Genomic DNA, 20,236 nt, shown 5'->3' with positions numbered 1-20,236 from the left:
GCATCAGGCGCATCCTCGCATCCCCCATCATCTTTATGCTACTTTGGCGCTTTGAGTGATTTGGCTCATCCACGCCCATGGCAAAGCAAAAGCCAAACACAAATAGCCAGCTAGATCTCCAGCCATCCCTTCACTCTGCTTAAACAGAGGATATGGGGACAGGAGCTTGTGTCTTCCTTCCCTTACTGGAAGGGTCTCTAAAGAGAGCACAGTTCAAATTCTGGGCCTTCAGCCTAACCATGCTATGTTCTTTACACCGCTCTCTCCCTCTGTTTATCCCACTCACATCTTTTATATTCTGCCTATGCCTTCTTCTGGATTCGCTCTTTCTCTCTGCCCTAGCATGGGTCCAAGTTAACTACAGGCTGGGTCTGATTTCCCTGTGCTCCCCACCCCTTCCACCTGGGAGATAAAACGGTCATGGATGAAACCGGCCCCAACGTTCCTTCAAAAGGAACCGCCTCGAGCTGCGCCAGAGGAAGACCAGGGCCATTTGTAGGCTTCTCCTAGGGAAACAGAGACCAGGCTTCAATGCTGATACTGAATTCTTGGGGAATGGATAATATGAGGGGAGGCAACATAGAAAAAAAATACTAACAAAACAGCACTTCACTAAATTGCTTTGTTCCACAAGGAGAGAAAGACCATTTTTCTTGGTCTTTCAGCTGCATATGGAACATTACTTTCCCCCCTGGAGGAATCCAGTGAAAAATTGTTTCTGCAGAGAGGGACTGACCCTCTTTGGAACATGTAATAGGCTTCACAGGAAGGAAAGAAGTGTGTGGTTTCCCTCACGTGACCTACCGTAATGAATCATGCTGGAACCCAAAACATGCCACAATCAGCAGCCACATTTCAGAGAAGAAATGTTGGAAAAGCCCTTGCACAGATAGCCTTCACATTTACATTCAAAGGAACATCTGCTGGCTCGTGAACTGGATGGGGGAGCCTGGCTGATCTCAGTCAAAGCACGGGTACACTTCTATCGAACGTGCAGCGAAAAGATAACGTGGTACCGCAGAAAACCATCATTATTACAGCTTACACTACAAGAATAGACACACTTGCATACAGTGTGCACTGTCAGATACCTTACTAATGAGAGCAGAGTCCAGCTGGCTGTCCAGAGCACTATAAATATGCCCCTAAAACTTTAGTCAAGCTAATACTCACGGAAAATCTTTATTCAACATGCTCATTGAAACATCTTGCCCTGGCCAAGAGGTAAGTCCCCATCATTAAATGAATAGCTCCAAGCAAATCCTCAGGATTTCCAGTAACAGAATGCCCTTTGCCGCATGACATAGCATGCTTTGTGTTAACAGTATTTTTAAAATCCAGCCTCTGTGGAGCTACCAGGAAACGCAAAAAGCTGCATTTCACAGCAACTGAAGAGAGTTGATTGAACGTAACATGCTTGAAGGTTTAAAGCAGTGGTTCTCAACCTTTTTAGACTAAAGGCACTGCTCCATAACTTCTATGTATTGAGTGGCATTCCACTTCAAAACCAAATGTATTTATTATGGTGCTTACCTCCTTACAGAGAGACCAGGCAGTGGGGATGGGGAATAACCAGGTGGGAAGAGCCCCAACTGCCCTTACCTGCTTACCTCCTCACACTTCCTGCATCACCCTTCAAAGGATCTCGTGGCACCCTGGGGTTGAGAATCACAGGACTTACTCAGTGGGGCTCAACCTCTCTGGCCAGCAGGCCAAGTGGTCTGTCTGGAGGCTGAATCCAACTGGTGGTCCCAATCTGGCATGCAGGGTGGTTGCAGTGGGACCCAATCCAGTTGAACAGAGCAGAGCGGGTGGCCAGGACCTAGCTCACAGGGGCAAGGAGGTATGGCCTGGCCCGCAAGGGAAACGGGGCATAGCCTGGCCTCACCCTGCCCGTGGGGGTCAAGGGAGGAAGGGGGCATGATCCAACCCCAACCTGGCCCACAGGGAGCTTTGGGTTTGGGAACTTGGCAGTGGGGAGGGTGGCAGTATTGCCATTGCCCCTCTGCTGTCAAGTTTCCTGACCCATGTGAACCCTACAGGCTAGAAACCATGGCTCCACCGGCTGTATTTGGCCTGTGGGCTGGAGGCCGAGTACCCCATGTCTAGTTAAAGGATGAATTAAACTGATATGCCATTCACTTGGAGGTTGCCAGCTCTGAAGGATGTTAGCTGCTCCATTCAGGTACACCTGGTGAGATCGAAAAGCCTAATGCTTTAAACATCACCATTGTTCACTCCTTCCCTGCTCACCATTTTAGTTAAATCATCCATTATTTCCATTACCAGTTCTGAGATTTTAGCTCACGTTTGGGTATACTAGTGGCTGGAGTAACACACCAGTAGCTGGGCTGCAACAAAATAAATGCACCTAACCCCTCTCATTTCCCGAGCAATATACTGATTAGTACAACATTCTCACAACTGCTGGATTGACAAAAACATGGTACTAACAAGTAGTAACAAGGAAGACGCACAATGGATACTCAATATTCAACTGACAGATGTGTCACTACTGATGCTTTGCTCATGTCATTGGCTTGTTTAGCTGTACCAAATGCAAACGAGGACTCCAATTCATTATTTAATGAGCATGTGTTGTGCTTACTACTCTATTATTGCCACTTATACAGCTCCTCAAACAGGCTAAGTAAGGTCACAGGATAATGTAGGGCCAGATTCTACCACCTTCACTCATTTTGAAGACTGCCTTACTTGGCCTGTTACAACATCACTACCTCTGTAGTCCAAAAGGAATCAACAGGATTACTCATGAAGTAAGGTGTTACTCATTGCAAGGACCTACCCCACAGAAGTGAGGGCTTCTTGCTCCTCAGTTGTCCATAGACCTCAACTGAGATGGGGAGTCCTATTGTGCCAGTCACTGTATATGCCCAGTGAGCGAGTCCTTGCCCCAAAGAACTTGTGAGCTAAACAGATACCGCAGATATACAGGGTGGGGGAGGGAAAACAGAGGCAGGCGGAGATAAGGAGAAGTGCTCAGAGTCAGAGAAAGCCAGTGGCATAGCTGGAAACAGAATCCAGGCTTCTGGCTGGCCGTTCCAGAGCTCTGTCCACTATACCAGTGGTTTTCCAACTTTTGGCTATGTACATGCAAAATGTTGCTGCTTGTACCTCCTGCACCCATCATGGCTCTACATGTTCATTCCCTAGGAAAAGTGTCAACGCTGTTGTCAAAGTGCAGCAATGCCATTACTTACCATGTGATGACTAATCAGAAGCTCCTCCATCATTATTAAAATTTAGGCACATACCCTTTGGCAAAGCACCACATACCCCTGGGTGCATATGCATCTCAGCTTGAAAAGCCCTGCACTAGACCGCCCAATCTTTCTATATACTACTTATCCACTAACTACTTTAAATATCCTCTTGGAAATCATTTTCTTATTAAACATGTAAATCTTGGTCTTTGCTGTCATTCCTTAGAGAGTGTAACAGTGCCTATTTAAATGCATTCAATTACAAATAATATCTGATGGGATTTAACAGGAAAAAGAAACTTCCTGAAAGGCCCATGTTCTGTGATCTAGGGCTATACTCAGTTCCCTGGGCTGGAAGGCCAAATGTCTTCTAATGAAGTATTTGGTATTTCCTCTGCAGAAGCCCTCCCTGACCTCCTGAAAAGAGATCCTTTTCTCATAGTCTCGGAGTTGTAGTCTCGTAGCCTGGCAACTTCAGATGAGTATTTTGAATCCTGGCACTTCATGAATTCCAGAGGAACACGTAATTCACAATGAACGTTGTCCTGTGGTCCATTTTGAGCAATCGGGCAACTGCCAATGCACCTGGAAGCTCACATCCCTATAGATGAGAATGTGTTGCCATCAAGGGCAATACAAATACTTCGGCTATACATTTACAGGAATGGGATATGTGAAGTGGCACTGTGGCAGAGGTGTAGAGAATCTCTGCAGCTAAGGAGAAAGGAACAGTTTTTGCAGGAGGCTCAGGTTTTAACACAAAAAACTTTTCCTCAGATTTTAGGCTATTCCATTATGTTCTAGTTTAACCAAAATAGCTGGAGTTGACAAAATATCTCTGGCTGCTGCATTCCTTCCATGAAGATTTACAGCCAGCGACCTCCAGAGCACAAAGCAAATATACAATGCAAGAAACAGCAGCTGTGTCTAATTCTCTGTCCTAGCTGTTAGTTAGCAGAGCCCCTGACCCCCTGTCCTCATGAAGACGACGAAGTACTTGCCAGTGCAGTACCTGTGATGCATATTTTTAAGTCAGTTGACATACATATTCCATAGTCAGAAAGCCTAAAAGAGTTGGCTGAGGAGACCTCTGGATTACCGATGTTAATTTTTAATGGATCTTAGACTGGCAGAGAAATTCCAGGAGTGTAGAAGTTGTTTCTATATTCAGAAGAGGTGAGCATAACAACCTTGGACAGACACAGCGATATCAATCCTGAGAAAGCAAAGGAAAAGCTAATATAGGATTCAATGCATAAAGCAGTGACTCTCAACCAGGGTGCCTCAGCATCCTGGGATGCCTTGAGATCCTTTCAAGAATGCTGCATATTGTTAGCCCTGCTCGGTGTGTAGACATGATTCACAAGATAAACCCAGAGATTTCAAATAGGAATCCATAGCACCCAGAAAATGAGTGAAAGCTAAGAGCTGGCCTTTTCCAAGGGGTGTCTTGAGTCTAAGGAGGGGAGCCTTGAGTCTAAAACAGTTGAGCACTACTAAGATAAAGAATACGAAAAGAGGAAAATAACTAACTTATGGAAAACAGGTCCGATCCTGATTTGATTCTTTACAAGACGATACGCTTGACTGATAACAGTAAAGGTGTAGATGAAAGGGAAGTGGTAACATTCCCTTCACCAGAGCCTTTCAAGATAAGGCCAAATAAGCATTTGGCAGCGAAAGCTTAGAAATAGCACTCCTACATTTGTACAGGAAGTTGGACCAGACAACCCTTGAGGTCCCTTCCTCCCCAATGAGTCTAATATGCATAGCATTTAACAAGGTATTTGATTTATTACCACAGAGCATTCAAATTAAAAAGTAGCATTACACAATATCAAGAAAGGACATGTGAAATGGAATCCAAGCTGGCTATATGACATCTTGCATACAGAAGTAATTCCCAATAGGGAACCATCAGTAAGAGGGCTGTTTCAAGTGTGGTTTGAAGGCAGCAGGACTAGGTCTGATACTATACACCAGACATTTTCATCAGTGATGTTGGACAAGCCAGGACTAAGGAGATCCTGGCATGAGCGAACAGAGGAGTAGTAAGGAAGAGCAGGGCTCTCTGCATGCAAGCACAGAGAAGTCTTGACCTACCCAGGGTCATACAAGGAGTCAATGAAAAAAACAGACACCACACATGTTCTTTCATACATGCCTACCAAGACAAAGATGGGCCTTTCAGAGGGCTGAACAAAGATGTGCACTATGGACCCCTTGAGGTTCTGCTGCTCCTTTTTTACCAAACTTTTTTTATGCTGTGCAGAACCAGCAAAGGTACCTTTTTTCTCCCGAATACAGCTGTGGGTTGCTTGAGCATAATAGTTTATGACATAGGTCAGTAATGTGCTGCCTGCAGGCTGGGTTGGGCCATGGAGCCACTGGGTCCAGCCCACGGCATGGGGGATCAGTAGCAAGAAGCTTGACCTTGTGTGTATCCTCCCCTGCCCTGCATCACACAGCTGAAATCCTCCGCAGCACGATTCCTCTCTCCCTCCCCTCCCTCTTATACGGCAGCCACTTTCCTCTCCCTGCTATCCCTCCCCACCGACAGTAGAGGAGTGGTGGCCCCTGGTGCAGCTGGGCACAAATTCTGGCCTGCTCCTCTAAAAAGGTTGAGCTCCACTGGTCTAGGAGATCATATTTTTCAGGTGATTTTATAACCTATGATAGCTCATCTAAAGGAGTTACCATACTTGGAATAATACATATGCATGCAGTTATTTGCTTGGTGCAAAAAAGAGCAGATAAACATTCCTCTGTTGTACAGTGCAAAGTCATCCTATCAACTTGTTTAACAAAGGAAGGACTAAATTAGAAAAGTTGTGGCCAGCTCATTTAGCAGGCAGACAGACATGCGTGATTGAGAGGAAGACTTAGGAGTTACCTTGAGTCACAAGAAAGTTGTTAAAGGCATTACTGCTAATAAGATTAGCAATGGTTTATGCTGCCCAGACATCAAGGGAAGGAAAAATAACATAAGCAGTGAAGGAGTCATGTTCTGCTCAAATCAATGGGAATTCTGCTGTAAAACTCTATGTTTGCTTGTTGAATACCAAACTGCAGTGTTTACACAGGTCCAGGCAGAAATGATAATCCTTCATGCCCATGCTGTAGATATTATAGTGCAGGAGCACACATTTAGTCAAAATGGCAGAGTGTATCACAGCAGGGCCAGATTCTGCCCCTAGCACCATGTCATCTGGGCCATGGAGCTCTTCGCAGGCTAGGACTGGGCTCGGGTGCCCCATGCTGCTTTTGCCCAGCCCTGCATGTCGGGATTGGGCCCCAAACCTCCCTGCATGCCTCATTTGGGTCTGTGGGGAGCCCCATGGACCATGGCCCTGCATTCTCGTTTATGCCCACAGGGAGGTGCCGGTCCCGATCCTGGCACACTAGACCAGGCAGACGTGGTAGAGGACCCTGAATCCAGTCCAGGCTGTGGACTGACTCCATGGCACTCACCTCGCCTGTGTGTGCACTATACTACATCATAATTTAACCACTGCAGGCAAGTTTTACAGTTCTGACTTTGACCCATTTCACTCCTCTATTTGTTCCTGTTCCCGACTATTGATATTTATTATTTTTATGGCATCTAGTATCCATGTAACCCAGTCATGGATGAAGCCCCAAAAAGCAGCTTCCACTTACTTCAGGATAAAACCATGCATACAATCAGGTACAATGCAACAGCTGAAGTGCTATAAAGTCTCATACCCTTTAACCCCGTGGTAAATGGACTATGTGCCCATCCCTTCAGTCATGGAACCAGGGACCCACTGGGATAGTTTCTGTACAAACACTCAACAAAATTACCATCCGTGGCTCTACTAGCTCAAAAGTTAAGTACTTTTGTTCCATACTGCCCTGTCTGACACGAATCAAGTGAGCAATCCTTTTTCTGTCTTCTAAATCCTTCTTAATTCATTTCTTTGGTATCACTCACAAAGAAAGAAGTGCCCTCACCTTTTCAAGTGCAATACAGATGAAAGTTAACTATCCATGCAGAAGTAAATATGACTAACCTGAGTAACTGAAACCCTATTTCCCTTTCCTGAACATACTTGCTTATCTCATCTGTCTCATTTATTTTAAGTTACAAGAGATGAAAAAGTAATGGGGCCGACTGCAAGCACTGAAACAAATGGACCTTTAGAAAGGCTCTGAAAGAACTGCCATCATTATAAAAACAGAATGAGCAGAAACGTCCACCATATGCAGTAGCAAGCAGTTAAATTTGTGAGCCAGAGAAAGATGTTCTCTTGTGAACACCACACTTCACACAACAAAAGCCCCCCCTATAAAATGAGTCTTGTGGTTTGATGATAACATCACTTTAACAGCATGGCAGCAAGCATGAATGTGCATGAGTTGAGGAAGAATAAGTCACACTGTTGATGGCTGGGATAAGAAGGTGAAAGAAAAAGACACTGCTCCAGGATGTGTAGTGATTGTGATAAGGTGCTCAATGTTATATGACCTAAGCTCTGGCTTTTTATAGCTAAACATACGCTCCAACCTGGGGTAGCATTTTGGAAAGCTCAGATTAAACACTGGAGTCTGGCGTATGGCTAAGTAGTGGCTGAGGGAAGAGGCCCAGAAACAAAGATCTTTTTTTTTTGAGTAGAATATTCTCTCTTGCTTGCTGAAGACCTTAGAATGAGAAATGGATTTGGATCTGGTGCTCTGGTTTGGGCTCCTCTAGTGCAAGGCAGCTTGAATCTCGACCCAAAGCTTCACAGCTCAGGCCCATCTCTTCTTCCTGATGCCACTGACAACGTGGTTCATGGAGGGATAATAGGGCTGAGCTTTTCAAACAAGAAACATTGTAATAGAGAAGTATTTGACAGAGAAAAGGTTCCTACAAATAAGAAACAAACATGGCTGGGAAAGTTACTTCCAATGAGTTAGTACAATCAGAAGAGTTGTTGAGATCCCTGGCACCACCTAGGTGTCATAACAGATTATGTGCAAGATTTTCTCTTTCTACAGATATATCCATCCACCCACCCACCCACTTATCTACCTACCCGCCCACCCTTAAATATCTTTGTATTTAACTGCAGTACCCAGATAAATGAATCACTGGCATACAACAGGGGGCCATGTTACTGAAATCAATGGATTGCCATGCCCATACCACCCCAAAGATAAATTTGTCTGCAGGAGGTCTGAATCAGTCTTGCAGCCTTGTTTGCTTTCCAGTAGCACTGGGTTGTATTAATTTGGTTTCCAAAAGGGCAAATAGGTGGTGCTAGGCCATGTTCATGTGTCACTTAAGTTGCAGGTTGTGTGGGCTGGTAGCCCACCTCCATGAGGACAGGTGTGTGCTATGCAAGATAGGAAATAAAGGCCTGCCTCTTTCTGGAAGTGGCATATTCCAGTGCTTGATTCATTAAGTAGGTGTATGCCATGCCTATGAGTTTCCTTTGCTTCGAGCAGTGTGTCTTGTGATGCTTTGTCCCTTCGCTATTAGTTTAGTCCCCCCCACTGCATCAACCTTTTTTTAGCTGAGGATGACTGGATGCAATTACCACTCCATGCTGCTCCCAGGTTGGCTGAAGGGATTGTTTTAGAGGAACAAAGGTGCCCTAACTTCCAGTGCCAGGCTGGTATGAGATTGTATCAGGGTCTCTGACATGGTGATACAAGGTATTAACTCTTCAGCTGTTTTCTGTTCTGAGGTTTTGGGTATTTTAAGCTTCTATACTCTCCAATGTGATCTAAGCATGTAATTAGGCATTGCACAAAACTGTGGGAGAAGAAAGAGGCCACTCAATTTACTTTCACAGTGGGGAAATCAACCCAATGAGTTCAAACTTCAAGTAACAGTAAAAACATTGGGCACATGGGACCTGGCATCCTTTTGTATTTGAATGGCACCCGGCACAGTATGGATTTTGCAAAAACATATCATGAATTATCAACCACAATCATCTCCTCAAATGGAAATAAATTCTATTAGGTTAACAGCTATGTGTTGAATGGCTTAGTAGTATCACTTGCTTCTTTCTTGTCTGCTGGAAAATACAGCTACAAACAAGCAGACACATAAAATGCCAATGGGAAGGTCAAGTGACAAAGTGGCAGGTGTCCTGTTTTCTGCCCTGGCACTTTCATCATATTCAACTGCATTTTTCTACAGGTGCAAAAGCCTCAGTACAGACTTTGCTTAGGCAGAAAGCTTCTTGTGGAACAGAAGGCTTGTGGGCAATGTGCAGGTTCATTAGTCATTACAGATGGAAAAGAGTCAGCTAGTCTGTGATTCGGTGCAACAATCTTCTCTGTTGACACTATGGCAAATCACAGAGACCATGCAAAGGACATCAGGGCATTGCTATATACAGAAAGAAGCAGTACTTGTCCTAAACAACTGACAGGAAACATCGGGAAGAAAAGCCTGGCCTGGTAACAGAAGCCTGGCCTCCCTAGCCCAGACTAGATCCCTACCCACCAGCCTCACTGCTTGAGTATACTTACCGTTGTTGCATCAAATTGAGATTTAAAGCATCACATGATATAGAGTGGCTACTACGGCCGCTTTTACCCTCAGGCAGTCTTTCTCATTGTTTAAGCTAAGCTTGGCTTTTCTCTGTTTCACCCTATAGCTCCTTATTCCCTGCACCTGCCTTATTATAAGAACTATTTCTTCTTCCTTGCTGTTGACCTTTCCTCAAATCTTGACATACCCATATTTATGGAAAGGAGAAAATAAATCACCAAGAAAACTGGCACTTTCTTGCAGTGAAGAGTCACACAATTCTACTTAATTAATTCACAGCAGGCAATGAAGCATCACATCATGGCATGAGCTGGCTCACCAAATTCCCAAGCAAGCAGATATTGGTTGGATCGCTATTCATTGCTCTCCTCTCAACTTACGAAAGGGTAAGCTAATAGGGTACAGTAAATAATTGTAACCTTACTAGAGTTTATTTCCATTCAAGGAGAAGGTTTAAGGATTGACTTCATAATTTATTATTTGCTTCTAAGAGAAAGGACCATGTCGATGAGTTAATCATGATAAAGAAACAACAGCAGCCACACAACTGGATGCTAAGGGCAGTGTGCTGAGTTCTTACATGTTGGTCATCTTTGAGCAGCAAACTTTGCATCCGGTGATGAGCTTTTGTTTTCAGCCTAGTGAGAAGAACTGGCTGCTTTGGGATGTCATGCAGGACATCAGCCAAGTGTGAGGGCCACACAATCTGATGGCATCACACCAGCCCCAAACGTGCTGGGAAGCTTTAGCATGTTGTACAGCTAAATGACAGGACACAGACTCTGCTCTGACTGTATGGCTTCCAGCCCTCAAAAAAAAATCCTGTCACAACCCCTATGTTCCTTTCTAACATTTATATTTCTTAACACTCAGCTGCCATCAGGCAAGAGGGCAGCCTGGGGCTGCAGAAATGCTGAGGTCTTTGCCACGGCTTAGAAAAATGAATCTCAGTTTGGTACAGAGTTTTATGCTGCCCAGTTGCTTGCTGTAATTCCAGGGTGAGGAAGAGGACGGGGAGAGGAAGCTTTCGCGTGGGTCATATTCCTGCACTCTGATTTACCTCAATAAGGACAAGGTGTGAACCTGTCTCAGCAAGATACTAGTCTAAAAAAGCTCACGGGTTTGGCTCAGAGTGAAGGTCATGTGGTTTCACCCTCCATCTCCCCACACCCAGCAACTCAGTCCTTCTTTCAAGGGGTCCTTCCCCTCCTTCCAGCCACCTCTCCTCCATTCAACACCATCCCTATTCTAAACTAAGGCAGGACATGCCCCATGACAAAGCAAGGCAGATAACTGGAAAAGCTCTCAAGCCACTTCAGGGACATACAAGAAGCTGTGTACCTGCTGCATCTTCTCATCTTAAAATAAGAGAGCCCTGAGGTTGATTTAGTGTTCAAATCCCTGTACTGTAAGAAGAAGGGACCCCTTGTATGAAAGTTGTGGTTCTCATTGTTTCACTAAAACCGCTTGTGCTTTCCTGGGAAGTGATACCTAGCTAAGGGAGTAGGCATTGTGGCAAACTAAGTTATGGCCACAATCACCTCTGTGCTCTGGGTTCTGCAGGATCAGGTCTATTTCTGGTCCGTGGTTCTTCCCAAAATTGACTGACAATAGGAAGCTCATTTGGTGATACTAATATACTCCTGCTTTTCTCCTCTGCAAAACCAGCCTAAAATGACCTGCTTTATATCATGTAGAATACCTGTTAACTTGGAAACACGAAGTGCTCTCTTTTAAGGGCTTTTGCCAAATTCTGATCCATTTGCAGGTCTATGACATAAATTCATAATCCACAAAGTTTTGAGCTAGTGTCCTGGAATGTTGCAGCATCTTGTAAGGTAATGGGATCATTTAAAAGAGAATATCATTACACACATCTGAATTAAATATACACAGGGAATTAAGTCTCTCAGCTCTGATCTTAGCTACTTTTACAGCATGTAGCTGAAACATTTTACAAAACAATCCCTCCCTTCCTTCCATGCTTCTTAACTCAATTAAACCCATCTTGAATTATTAAACATACATAAAGAATTAAATTTGATGTTATAAACCAGCAATGGTGTTATTCTGTTTTTCAAAGTTATCAATCTTTAAAGTTCAGTTTAAACAAACACTGTGTACTGGCTCCTTAAACACTGGTAACATTCAAACAGTATTTGAGAATGCAAGATGTTTGACTTCACAAAAACTACATCTGCAGACTGTTAAAGGGAAATCTGCAGGAAACATGTCAAATAATCCAGTTCCTTGTACACTACCCTGAAATAACAAGGCCAGTGTATCTGGAGTCCATTACAGCCATAGCACTCAAATAAGGTAGTGCATTACTTTTAATAACTAAACAGTATTCATAAAGAGTATGCATGCAATGGTGTGCCATCTAGGTCATTTAATTTACCTTCTTGAGAGATGACAATGAACTTTGAGGGTTTGATGGCTTTGTCATCCAATGTCCAGGTGACAGATGCAGCAGGGTCAGACGAAATCCGACATTGTAACATTAATTTTTCACCTTCTATTACATGAGTATCCTGCAGCTTCTCCGTAAATGATGGAGCTATTCCTTTACTCTCAACCTCTGGCTCAATTATCCCACCATCTACCACTGAGCACCCATGCTCACAGTTCCTGTCATTCTCCTCTTCTTTGACTACTGGTTTACTAGGCTGGGTTTCAGCCTCGGTGATGGCGTCTGGCACCTCAGAATTGGTGCGGGCATTCTGGGCTTGGATGTCGGTGCTGCCATTCTCAGCCGGTGGCTTCTTCTTGGAGGCGAGTACAGATCTGAAATCTGGGGTGGCTGGTTTGGGGGCTGATGCTTTCTCCGGCACAGGGGCTTTGGGGGTGCCCTTCTTGGCAAGCACTGCACGAAAGTCCACCTGCTGAGGACTGTGAACTTTCCTTTCCTCCTCTGACAAGGTCTTGGGTTTGACCTGCCGCTGCAGGTTCGCACGGAAGTCCATTTGTTCGGCTGGGATTTCTTTCAGATCCTCCTCGGAAAAACTTTTGGTGCTGACTTTCTTTCCCAGAATGTCACGGAAATCAAGTTGCTCTGCTTCCTGCTGCCTCAGGTTCTCCTCTGTGTGCTCCCGGGTTTCCACTCGTCTTTTTAGCACCCCTCGCACGTCTTCCCACTCTTCCTCAGCTGCTCTGGTTTCCCCACTGCTCCTTTCAAGGCAGCTGGCTTTCCCAAACGTTAGTGCACCACGGTCACCACCATCCCTTCGCTCTCCAGAGCTAGCTGGCTCCCTCCCACTAAGTTCAGCAAAAGAGAAAAAGAGAGAGACAGCAAGGAAAGGGTCTGCTTTAAAATGTCAGGGAACAAGCTGGGAGCAGGGACAAAATGTGTTTAGAGAAGGGAAGGTTGATTAGAGGAACACACTCCATTAGTTTATTGCATCAGTGATGACTTCAGGAACCATATAAGGGCACAAACAAAAAAGATCTCCTCGAACTCTGCCTTGATACAATGATGAAAACAATTTGTTGGGTCACATTTGGGGATTAGGTTGAACCACAGCCAGCTTGGGTCTGGAAGGGCAGAGAATTAGCAGAGCAAAAAATAGAACCCACCCATGCAAGTCCCTGGGAACTGTACTCACTCTCTGTGCATTTCTCCTTTGGAAACTGAACTTTCTCTCAGCATCAGAGACACCTGGCAGCTGCATTCTCCAACTTGGTTTCTGAAAAGTTTAAGTGAAATCAGAACAGAAGAAAATGGTTCCTGTTCCCAGACTCTAACATGCCTGAGCTAAATTACTTTGTGTTGCACTAACTAGATCAAACCCAGGGGGTCCCTCTCATTTTCTGAACCAGCATTCAGACGGACGGTGAGGCTGGGTAGGTTCTCTCTTATGTTTGAAGGAACTGTCTCTTAAACAGCTGCTCTGCTTGCATTGTGAAGCCCACACACCACCCAGGCACCCCCTTAACAAAAATCACAGTACACTTGAGGGATGAAACGGTCCCAAACAGACCCAAACAAACATGCTAAAGAAACACAAATACAAAGGCTGGAAAAGCCAGTCAGAGGAAGGGGCTATTTTGCAATGTTTAAAATCTTTCCAACTCTGCCCTAGTGTTTATTTATTCAAGTCCAAGCTTTTTACTTTCCTAATACTAAGATATTAAAAGCAGGGTCTCATTCCCCTGTCCAAACCAACCAATCAGTGCAACCGAGGCCACATGGAGTGCTCCAGCCTGTACGTGTTTATATTAAAAAACATAAAAGTGTCACCATATATGGTGCTGAGCACTTATTCTTCCTTTTGCAGAGGAATGCCATGGATGCTTTTGGGAAGGACTCCCATTAAAGAAGTCATTAGAGTGCCTTTCCTCCCCCAGCACCCTCCCCCACTGTAAATGCCTCATCTCCTTTTCACTTAGGGTTGCCAAAAGCTTAATTTCATTTCCCTAGACAACAGCATACATGCTGCTACTGCACCCCATGGAGTTCTATATTTAAAAGAAAAAAAGAGATTGACCCTTTTCCACTGACAAGGGAGATCTTTTATTAATGGGTGGATTTTTTGGTGTGTTGCAGTCTAGGCAAAAGCGCACAAATGGACTGGAAATTCCTGGATAATTTTTTTTTAAACAAATATGATTTATATTACTGGAAACGTTCTCAAGACATCAGATGTACAAATAGGAGCGTGTGAACATCAAGGGCTTTTTTCCAGCTTTGTTTCTGTTTCAAGAGGCTCTTACTGGGAAAGAACACCTTTTGGTCCCTTCTACACTGAAGTTTTAAACACAGGTGCTCTCGGTACAGGTTCAGCAGAAAGTTTGTCTAGCTAGCTCTTAAACAGTACTATATTCTTTTTCTTGACGGGTCCAGTTCATCAGTTCATCTGAACTCTCCTGAGCACTGCATTAGAGTATTCCCCACTGAGGCCCAAGCTTCGGCAACTTACAGCAGGGATATACTGAGTGGGATCTAGCACTAAGCTACACGTTTATAATGCAATTGGCATTCTTATCAGCAGCAGCTTTTTATACTAATTTTGCCTTTGCTTTCTTAAGTGGATCAGAAAGATAAGATGATGCAATGTTTAATGCCCAGGATGGAGAACTCAACCTCCTAACACAACACCTTCCACTTGCAAGAATTACTTCACTGAGAAGATTCCCCCAAAGTGGGTATTGTAGCCCACCAAGAACAACATGCCAAAAGACAGCGCAACAGACTCACCATCCTCTATCCCGGAAATCAGCCCGTGTATACAAGAAGTCACCGTGGAAGGCAATCCAAGCCATCTCCTGAGACTCTTACCCACATCCTCCTCAATAGAAAAGAGTGGCCCTAACACAGACTATTATGAGGCAACCTACTGCTGCTGGTGCACCAATGGGCCTTTAAACCAACCATAACTAGCTGTGAGAGACCTGGCAAACTACTTCCCGCAGGGTCCAGCTTTCCTGTAGGTAGGAGGTAAGTAAGAAAACACATAAACAAGCAACAGTTTCCAAGGCCATAAGTTAACTCTCAGTGTCCCAGTTTCCTCCCATGGTATTGAGGCAGTACTTCTTGCACATGTAGATAAGAAATTCTTGATATCCACAGTTAAGGGATGTACTTCTACATGCATCTCAATAGACCTTTTTGCAGTACCCCACACTTTCCCACCTCTAAGAAGTTTTGGGGACAAGTAGAAGCACTCTGAAATACCCTATTTTCTTATGTACAATACATATCTTTTCCCAACATTTAGCTGCGGGAAAGTGGGTTTTGCATTATAAGCAAGGAAATATGTTAATAGTAGTTTTGGCTTCTGCTGGGGGAAGCAAAAATACTGCTGTGGTGCTGCAAGTGGTGCTCCCTAGTTGCTGGCTGTGGATACTTTCTTTCTCCTTGTGTACTGCAAAAGCTGATATTCACTTATTGCTACTTACTAATGTTTTACTGCTACTTACTAATGTCGATCAAGGAACAATCTTTCCCCCTTAATTCTGCCTTTCAAAAACAAAGGGCAGATCTTATTCAAGAGTGTGCTGTACACAAGAAAACACAGTAGGTACTGCCTGAGCAACCAGTGCTAGAGACTGCAGTGGGCAATCATTCTTATTGCCCACTGCAGAATCCCACATGGATCAATTCTCTCCTCTAAGAAACCTAAATTCTCTTTAAGGCCATTGCAAGAGTAGGAAAGACAGAAGAAGCCAAAGTATCAGCAGGCTGAGAGTATCAGCAATTCATAGAGGGCACCCACAGAGAGTAAATGTCTGCTGACATCAGGTATAAGAGGACCCATCATCAAGCCTCTCTGTTTACAGTTTCACCTGCCTGCAACCAGTATGTTTGAACAGATCAATAAAGCTAGCCACTGCTGGGATAGGCTAGAGCAGTGGTCTCCAAAGTGGGGTCTGCGCACCCAGGGGGTGTGCAAGACAATCCATTGGAGTGCAGGAAGAAAATATTAGAGCTTCTATTTATATTTATTTTTTATCTAAAAAAATAAGAAAGAAATTAAGTTTTACTAATATTTAATATATGGATTGACACCGGCGCCCTCACTCGGTCCGTATGTCAGACGGTCACGTGTCACGTACAGTACGTGAGGTATCCTGAGGGAAGAGTGGGAGTTCCACAACACGGAGGTACAGTAGTACAGTGGTCTCCAAACTTTGTACAGTGTTACACTGAGTAGTACATGTATATAATTTATAAATAAATAAATATATATATATTGGGGGTGCATGCTCAAAAATTTTTTACTGATAGGAGTGCGTGATCAAAAAAGTTTGGAGACCGCTGGGCTAAAGCAAGGCAGGCAGAACGCTCAGAGCAGCACGACCTTGAATGTCACGGCACTGCCACTGGAAATAAGGACCCAACTTTATTTGACCAAATGCAGAACTGGTATCTGTAACGTGGCCCTCTCTCAGGTTCTTCACACATGCAAAAGAACACAAAGCAGGCAACAGAAAATGCCCCATAACTAGCTATGCTGTTTCTCTTGAAGTCTGGGAAAGGAGAAGAAGAGAGGGTTTGTTATTCTTTCTATTTTAAAATACTTGGGAAGCAGGCAGATATTGTGGGGACAGAGGGCCACATAAGCACCTAGATCAATACATGCCTCGTGCTTGAGGCAAATGGCTGGGAATCAGAGCTACTGGGTTTGCAACTCGACTCTGCCACTGCTTTGTGGTTTCCTTGGCAAGTCACCTGAAGTCCCTTGGTTCATATTCCTGTCCTTAGTGAAAGGAGGGTGAATTCTGCCATTGATTTCAGTGTGGGGCCAAGATTTCACTCTTTTCACTTTTATCTTCACCATCTAAATATCCAAACAATCTACCTTTTCAAAGTGCACTGAGATTTTCACAGGAATAAAGTACTATAATTACTTAGAACTAATACAGTTTTTGCTGTATTTAGGAGACACTGGATACCTTGCTCAGAGGATTGGTACAAGCATAATAAGCCATTCAAGAACAGGATGCTAGAATGAATCAAACCCAGGTTGGTAGTGGTATAGCTGTAATTTCTTGCTGAATTGGAGAAATTTAAAAATACTTAAAAAAACCAAAACAAACAATCCCCCCACCCCCAATAATTCCCTGAGTGGGAACTTCTGGGCTAAACAAGCTACAGCAGAGTTATCCTGGCCCTTCCAAGTGCTGGAATGATGCAGAGGGCCCTAACGGTAGTTGTGTTCAGCACCCGTCCTGTTGAGAACAGTTTTGGAAGTGCTGGAATTTGGAGCCTGGCTTTGCATAACACTCTTGTACAAGACTTATCTTTAAATGTCAAAGAATCAAAAAAACAAAACAAAACAAAACAAAACAAACAAAACCCCAGCTGCAAGGCCTGCAGCAGTTTTAAAAATAGCCACCTGCCCTATAGTGGAATCAGCTTTCCTTGGAATGGCTTTTATGTTCAAAATAACTTAAAATGCTAATTTCTTGGCAGGATCTATTCAAATATTTTCACTGAATCTCAGATGTAATTGCTTGTCTGTTTGTCCTTAGGAAAAGCCCTGCAGAAAGAGGAGGAGAGGCGCAGTTCTTCATGGTCAGGGGCAGACTGAGAATTGCTGCTGGGCTGCGGCGTGTGGTGCAAAGACTGTGGAGTGAATGATCTTTTCCAAAAAATGAAGCAGAAAGGGTGAACACATTGACCTCTGGCTAGAGGTCTGGTGCTTCTGCAAAGCTCATTGTGAAGCTTCAAAGTGGTGCTTTTCAACTCTTCGCTCAGAAGCAGTTATAAGCGGATAAAGTCCAGATGATACACAACTGAGCTCTAAGGAAAGTGACTTGCTTTTAGGCTGACTCTTCAGTTGAGGGGCACTGCTGGTAACAAAGTAGCTGCACGGATGTATCCTAGCTCAGGGTCTGGCCAAAATCATGTTTTTTCTACAGGTTTGGCAACACAGGGCATGGAAGAGTGGGCAAGGGGGAGTGGAGAGTGAAGGTTTTTGCTCTCCTTCCTTAGAAGCATATTACTTGATAACAGGGTTTGAAATATGGGGAGAGTTAGAGGTGCTGAGCCCCTGCATAAGAGACGAGAGCCCCCCATAAGAGATAAGAGCCCCCCCAATAAGAGACAAGAGCCCTTGGCCCACCCTGACCCTTTCTAAGCTGCCCAGGCAGCAGCAGCTCCTTCCGGTTGCCATCACCGCAGGCCCCCCCAAGAGTCGGAGTATAATCCGAACCCTGCTTGATAACAGCAGTGAGCCGGGTTCATCCACTGCATTGTGCATAGAGCTAAAGCAACACACCTCCCACCCATAGCCATATTTGATAAACAAAATTTGCCACTGGATCCAATTTGGCACTTGCCAGTTGCTCTTCATGGTCATCTTTGCTCTGGGACACTGCTGCTCAATGTTTTGATCCTAGAGGCCACATGAGGGGCATGAGGCTGCTCTGAGGGCTGAATCAAGCCCTCACACATGGGGGTTGGACGCTGGCTCCCCAGACTGCCCCCATACAGCCCCATGCCACCTTGCAGCATACAGGGCCAGGCAATCTGGGCTGCAGGGCTCCCCATGGATCCAGAAAGTGGAGAGTGGTGTCCCCGCTCCCCCCTGGCAAATTGTCAGAGCTGCAGAGAGCTCTGTGGGCTAGATGACACAGCTCTAGGGGGCAGCTCTGGCCTGTAGACTGGAGGTTGAACACCCCTGCTCTGTGAGATTCAAGGAAAGGAGTCTCCCTTAAAATGTATTCAGACCCTCAAAAATTCTGTGTTAGTATATCAGAACTAACCAGCCTCTTCTGGCATCTGGCCAGGAAGGAGGAGAGAGTGAGAAAGAAAGCAAGAATGACAGAGAATTGCTGTAGCCAAACCCTTGGGAAATGCTCTGTTACTGTGCAGGTGAACACAAAGAGTAGAGGATTTGCATCTGAGGGGCAGCAGTGATTCTTGAGCTCTCATATTTAAGGCTGTTATTTTGAAGACAATGGTATGACACTACGAGCTCAGGCCTAGTTTCTAGTTTCCTTGTTTGCCTTTGCACTAAAGCTATGAACAGACATCTCATTTCAGGTGGTCCTGATTTTCCTGGGTTTTAATCTAGATTAAAAAAGGAGCAGCACAGCCATTTACACACACAGCCTTTCCAAGCTGATTTGCTGCCTCTCTGCCAGTAGGTGGCCAGTGAGAGCAAGCAGCCTGACAGCCTTGTCCCTGGAACAACCTGCAACTAATTTACATGATATGTGATGTACACACCATCGTCCTGGGGGGAAAAGTGTTAGCACATTAGATCTTGTATGCTTCATAGGTACTTAAAGCAGAACAATGGACTCCTGTGTCTGTACGATCCTGGGACAAAAGGCCTTCTCTTGGGACAAAGGCAACATCTGTTTAGACCTCTACAGCAGAGGTTCCCAACCACCGGGCCATGGCCCAGTACCAGGCTGCAAAGGGCTGGCTGCCGGGTCGTGGCATGAGCTTTAACCACTGCTAGCAACAGATCTATGACCAGGCCACGCCCACACCATGCTGATTGGCTGGACAAGAATGTCGTCGCTTTTGAAACTGGACTATGGCTAGTCACTTCTGTATCAGAGACTGCCGGAGCTACTAACGTCTGGCTTGTCTCCTCCTTGTGTCCTTGGTAGCTAGCTAGCTAACATTACCCAGCTAGTGATGTGTATGTATGATTTTTAGCTATTGTCTCTTCCTTTATTGATGATGTTCCTTGCAACCCCTTCCCCCGCCACATAAAAATAAAATTTAAATATGTAAATTAGGTGGTTTCTATACCTGGTCCACCAAAATTCTTTGAATGAGTTTGCCGGTCCGGAGTATAAAAAAGGTTGGGAACCTCTGCCCTACAGCATGTATACCAGGAAAAAGAGAGCATTGGGGAGGAGCCACAGATGGAACATAATGACCTGGTTGAGCTGTATTCCTGTGTAGATTCACTTTGATCCAAAGTGGTGAAACTCTGAAGGGCTAAAGATTTTTAACTCTGTCTTTGAATGGAAGATCAGAGAGACAAGGATAACATATGTATGTCTTTTTGTCTCAGACCAACACAGCTACCAAATA

At 44.6% G+C, this 20,236-nt stretch overlaps 1 protein-coding gene across 3 annotated transcripts in view; it reads right to left on the bottom strand.

Moving 5' to 3' along the window:
- Positions 1-20,236, bottom strand: part of MYLK (myosin light chain kinase) — a 286,443-nt gene that overhangs the window by 121,962 nt on the left and 144,245 nt on the right. Inside the window, exons 1-3 of one of the 3 annotated variants that reach the window (XM_019522573.1) lie at positions 14,933-15,103; positions 13,341-13,421; positions 12,137-12,993 (exon numbers count right to left, since the gene is read on the bottom strand). In XM_019522573.1, coding sequence (XP_019378118.1) covers positions 12,137-12,993; positions 13,341-13,384 — 901 coding nt within the window. In that variant the 5' untranslated portion in view covers positions 13,385-13,421; positions 14,933-15,103. Of the gene's footprint in view, positions 1-12,136; positions 12,994-13,340; positions 13,422-13,685; positions 13,775-14,932; positions 15,104-20,236 lie in introns of those variants that run through there. The other 2 variants (XM_019522574.1, XM_019522572.1) reach the window with 2 other exon arrangements.

This window comes from Gavialis gangeticus, unplaced genomic scaffold (genome assembly GCF_001723915.1).
Source record: "Gavialis gangeticus isolate Ggan-Ray unplaced genomic scaffold, GavGan_comp1, whole genome shotgun sequence".
Taxonomy (NCBI): domain Eukaryota; kingdom Metazoa; phylum Chordata; order Crocodylia; family Gavialidae; genus Gavialis; species Gavialis gangeticus.
The sequence above is the reverse complement of the archived record's forward strand: the minus strand, read 5'-3'. Positions and strand labels throughout refer to the sequence as shown.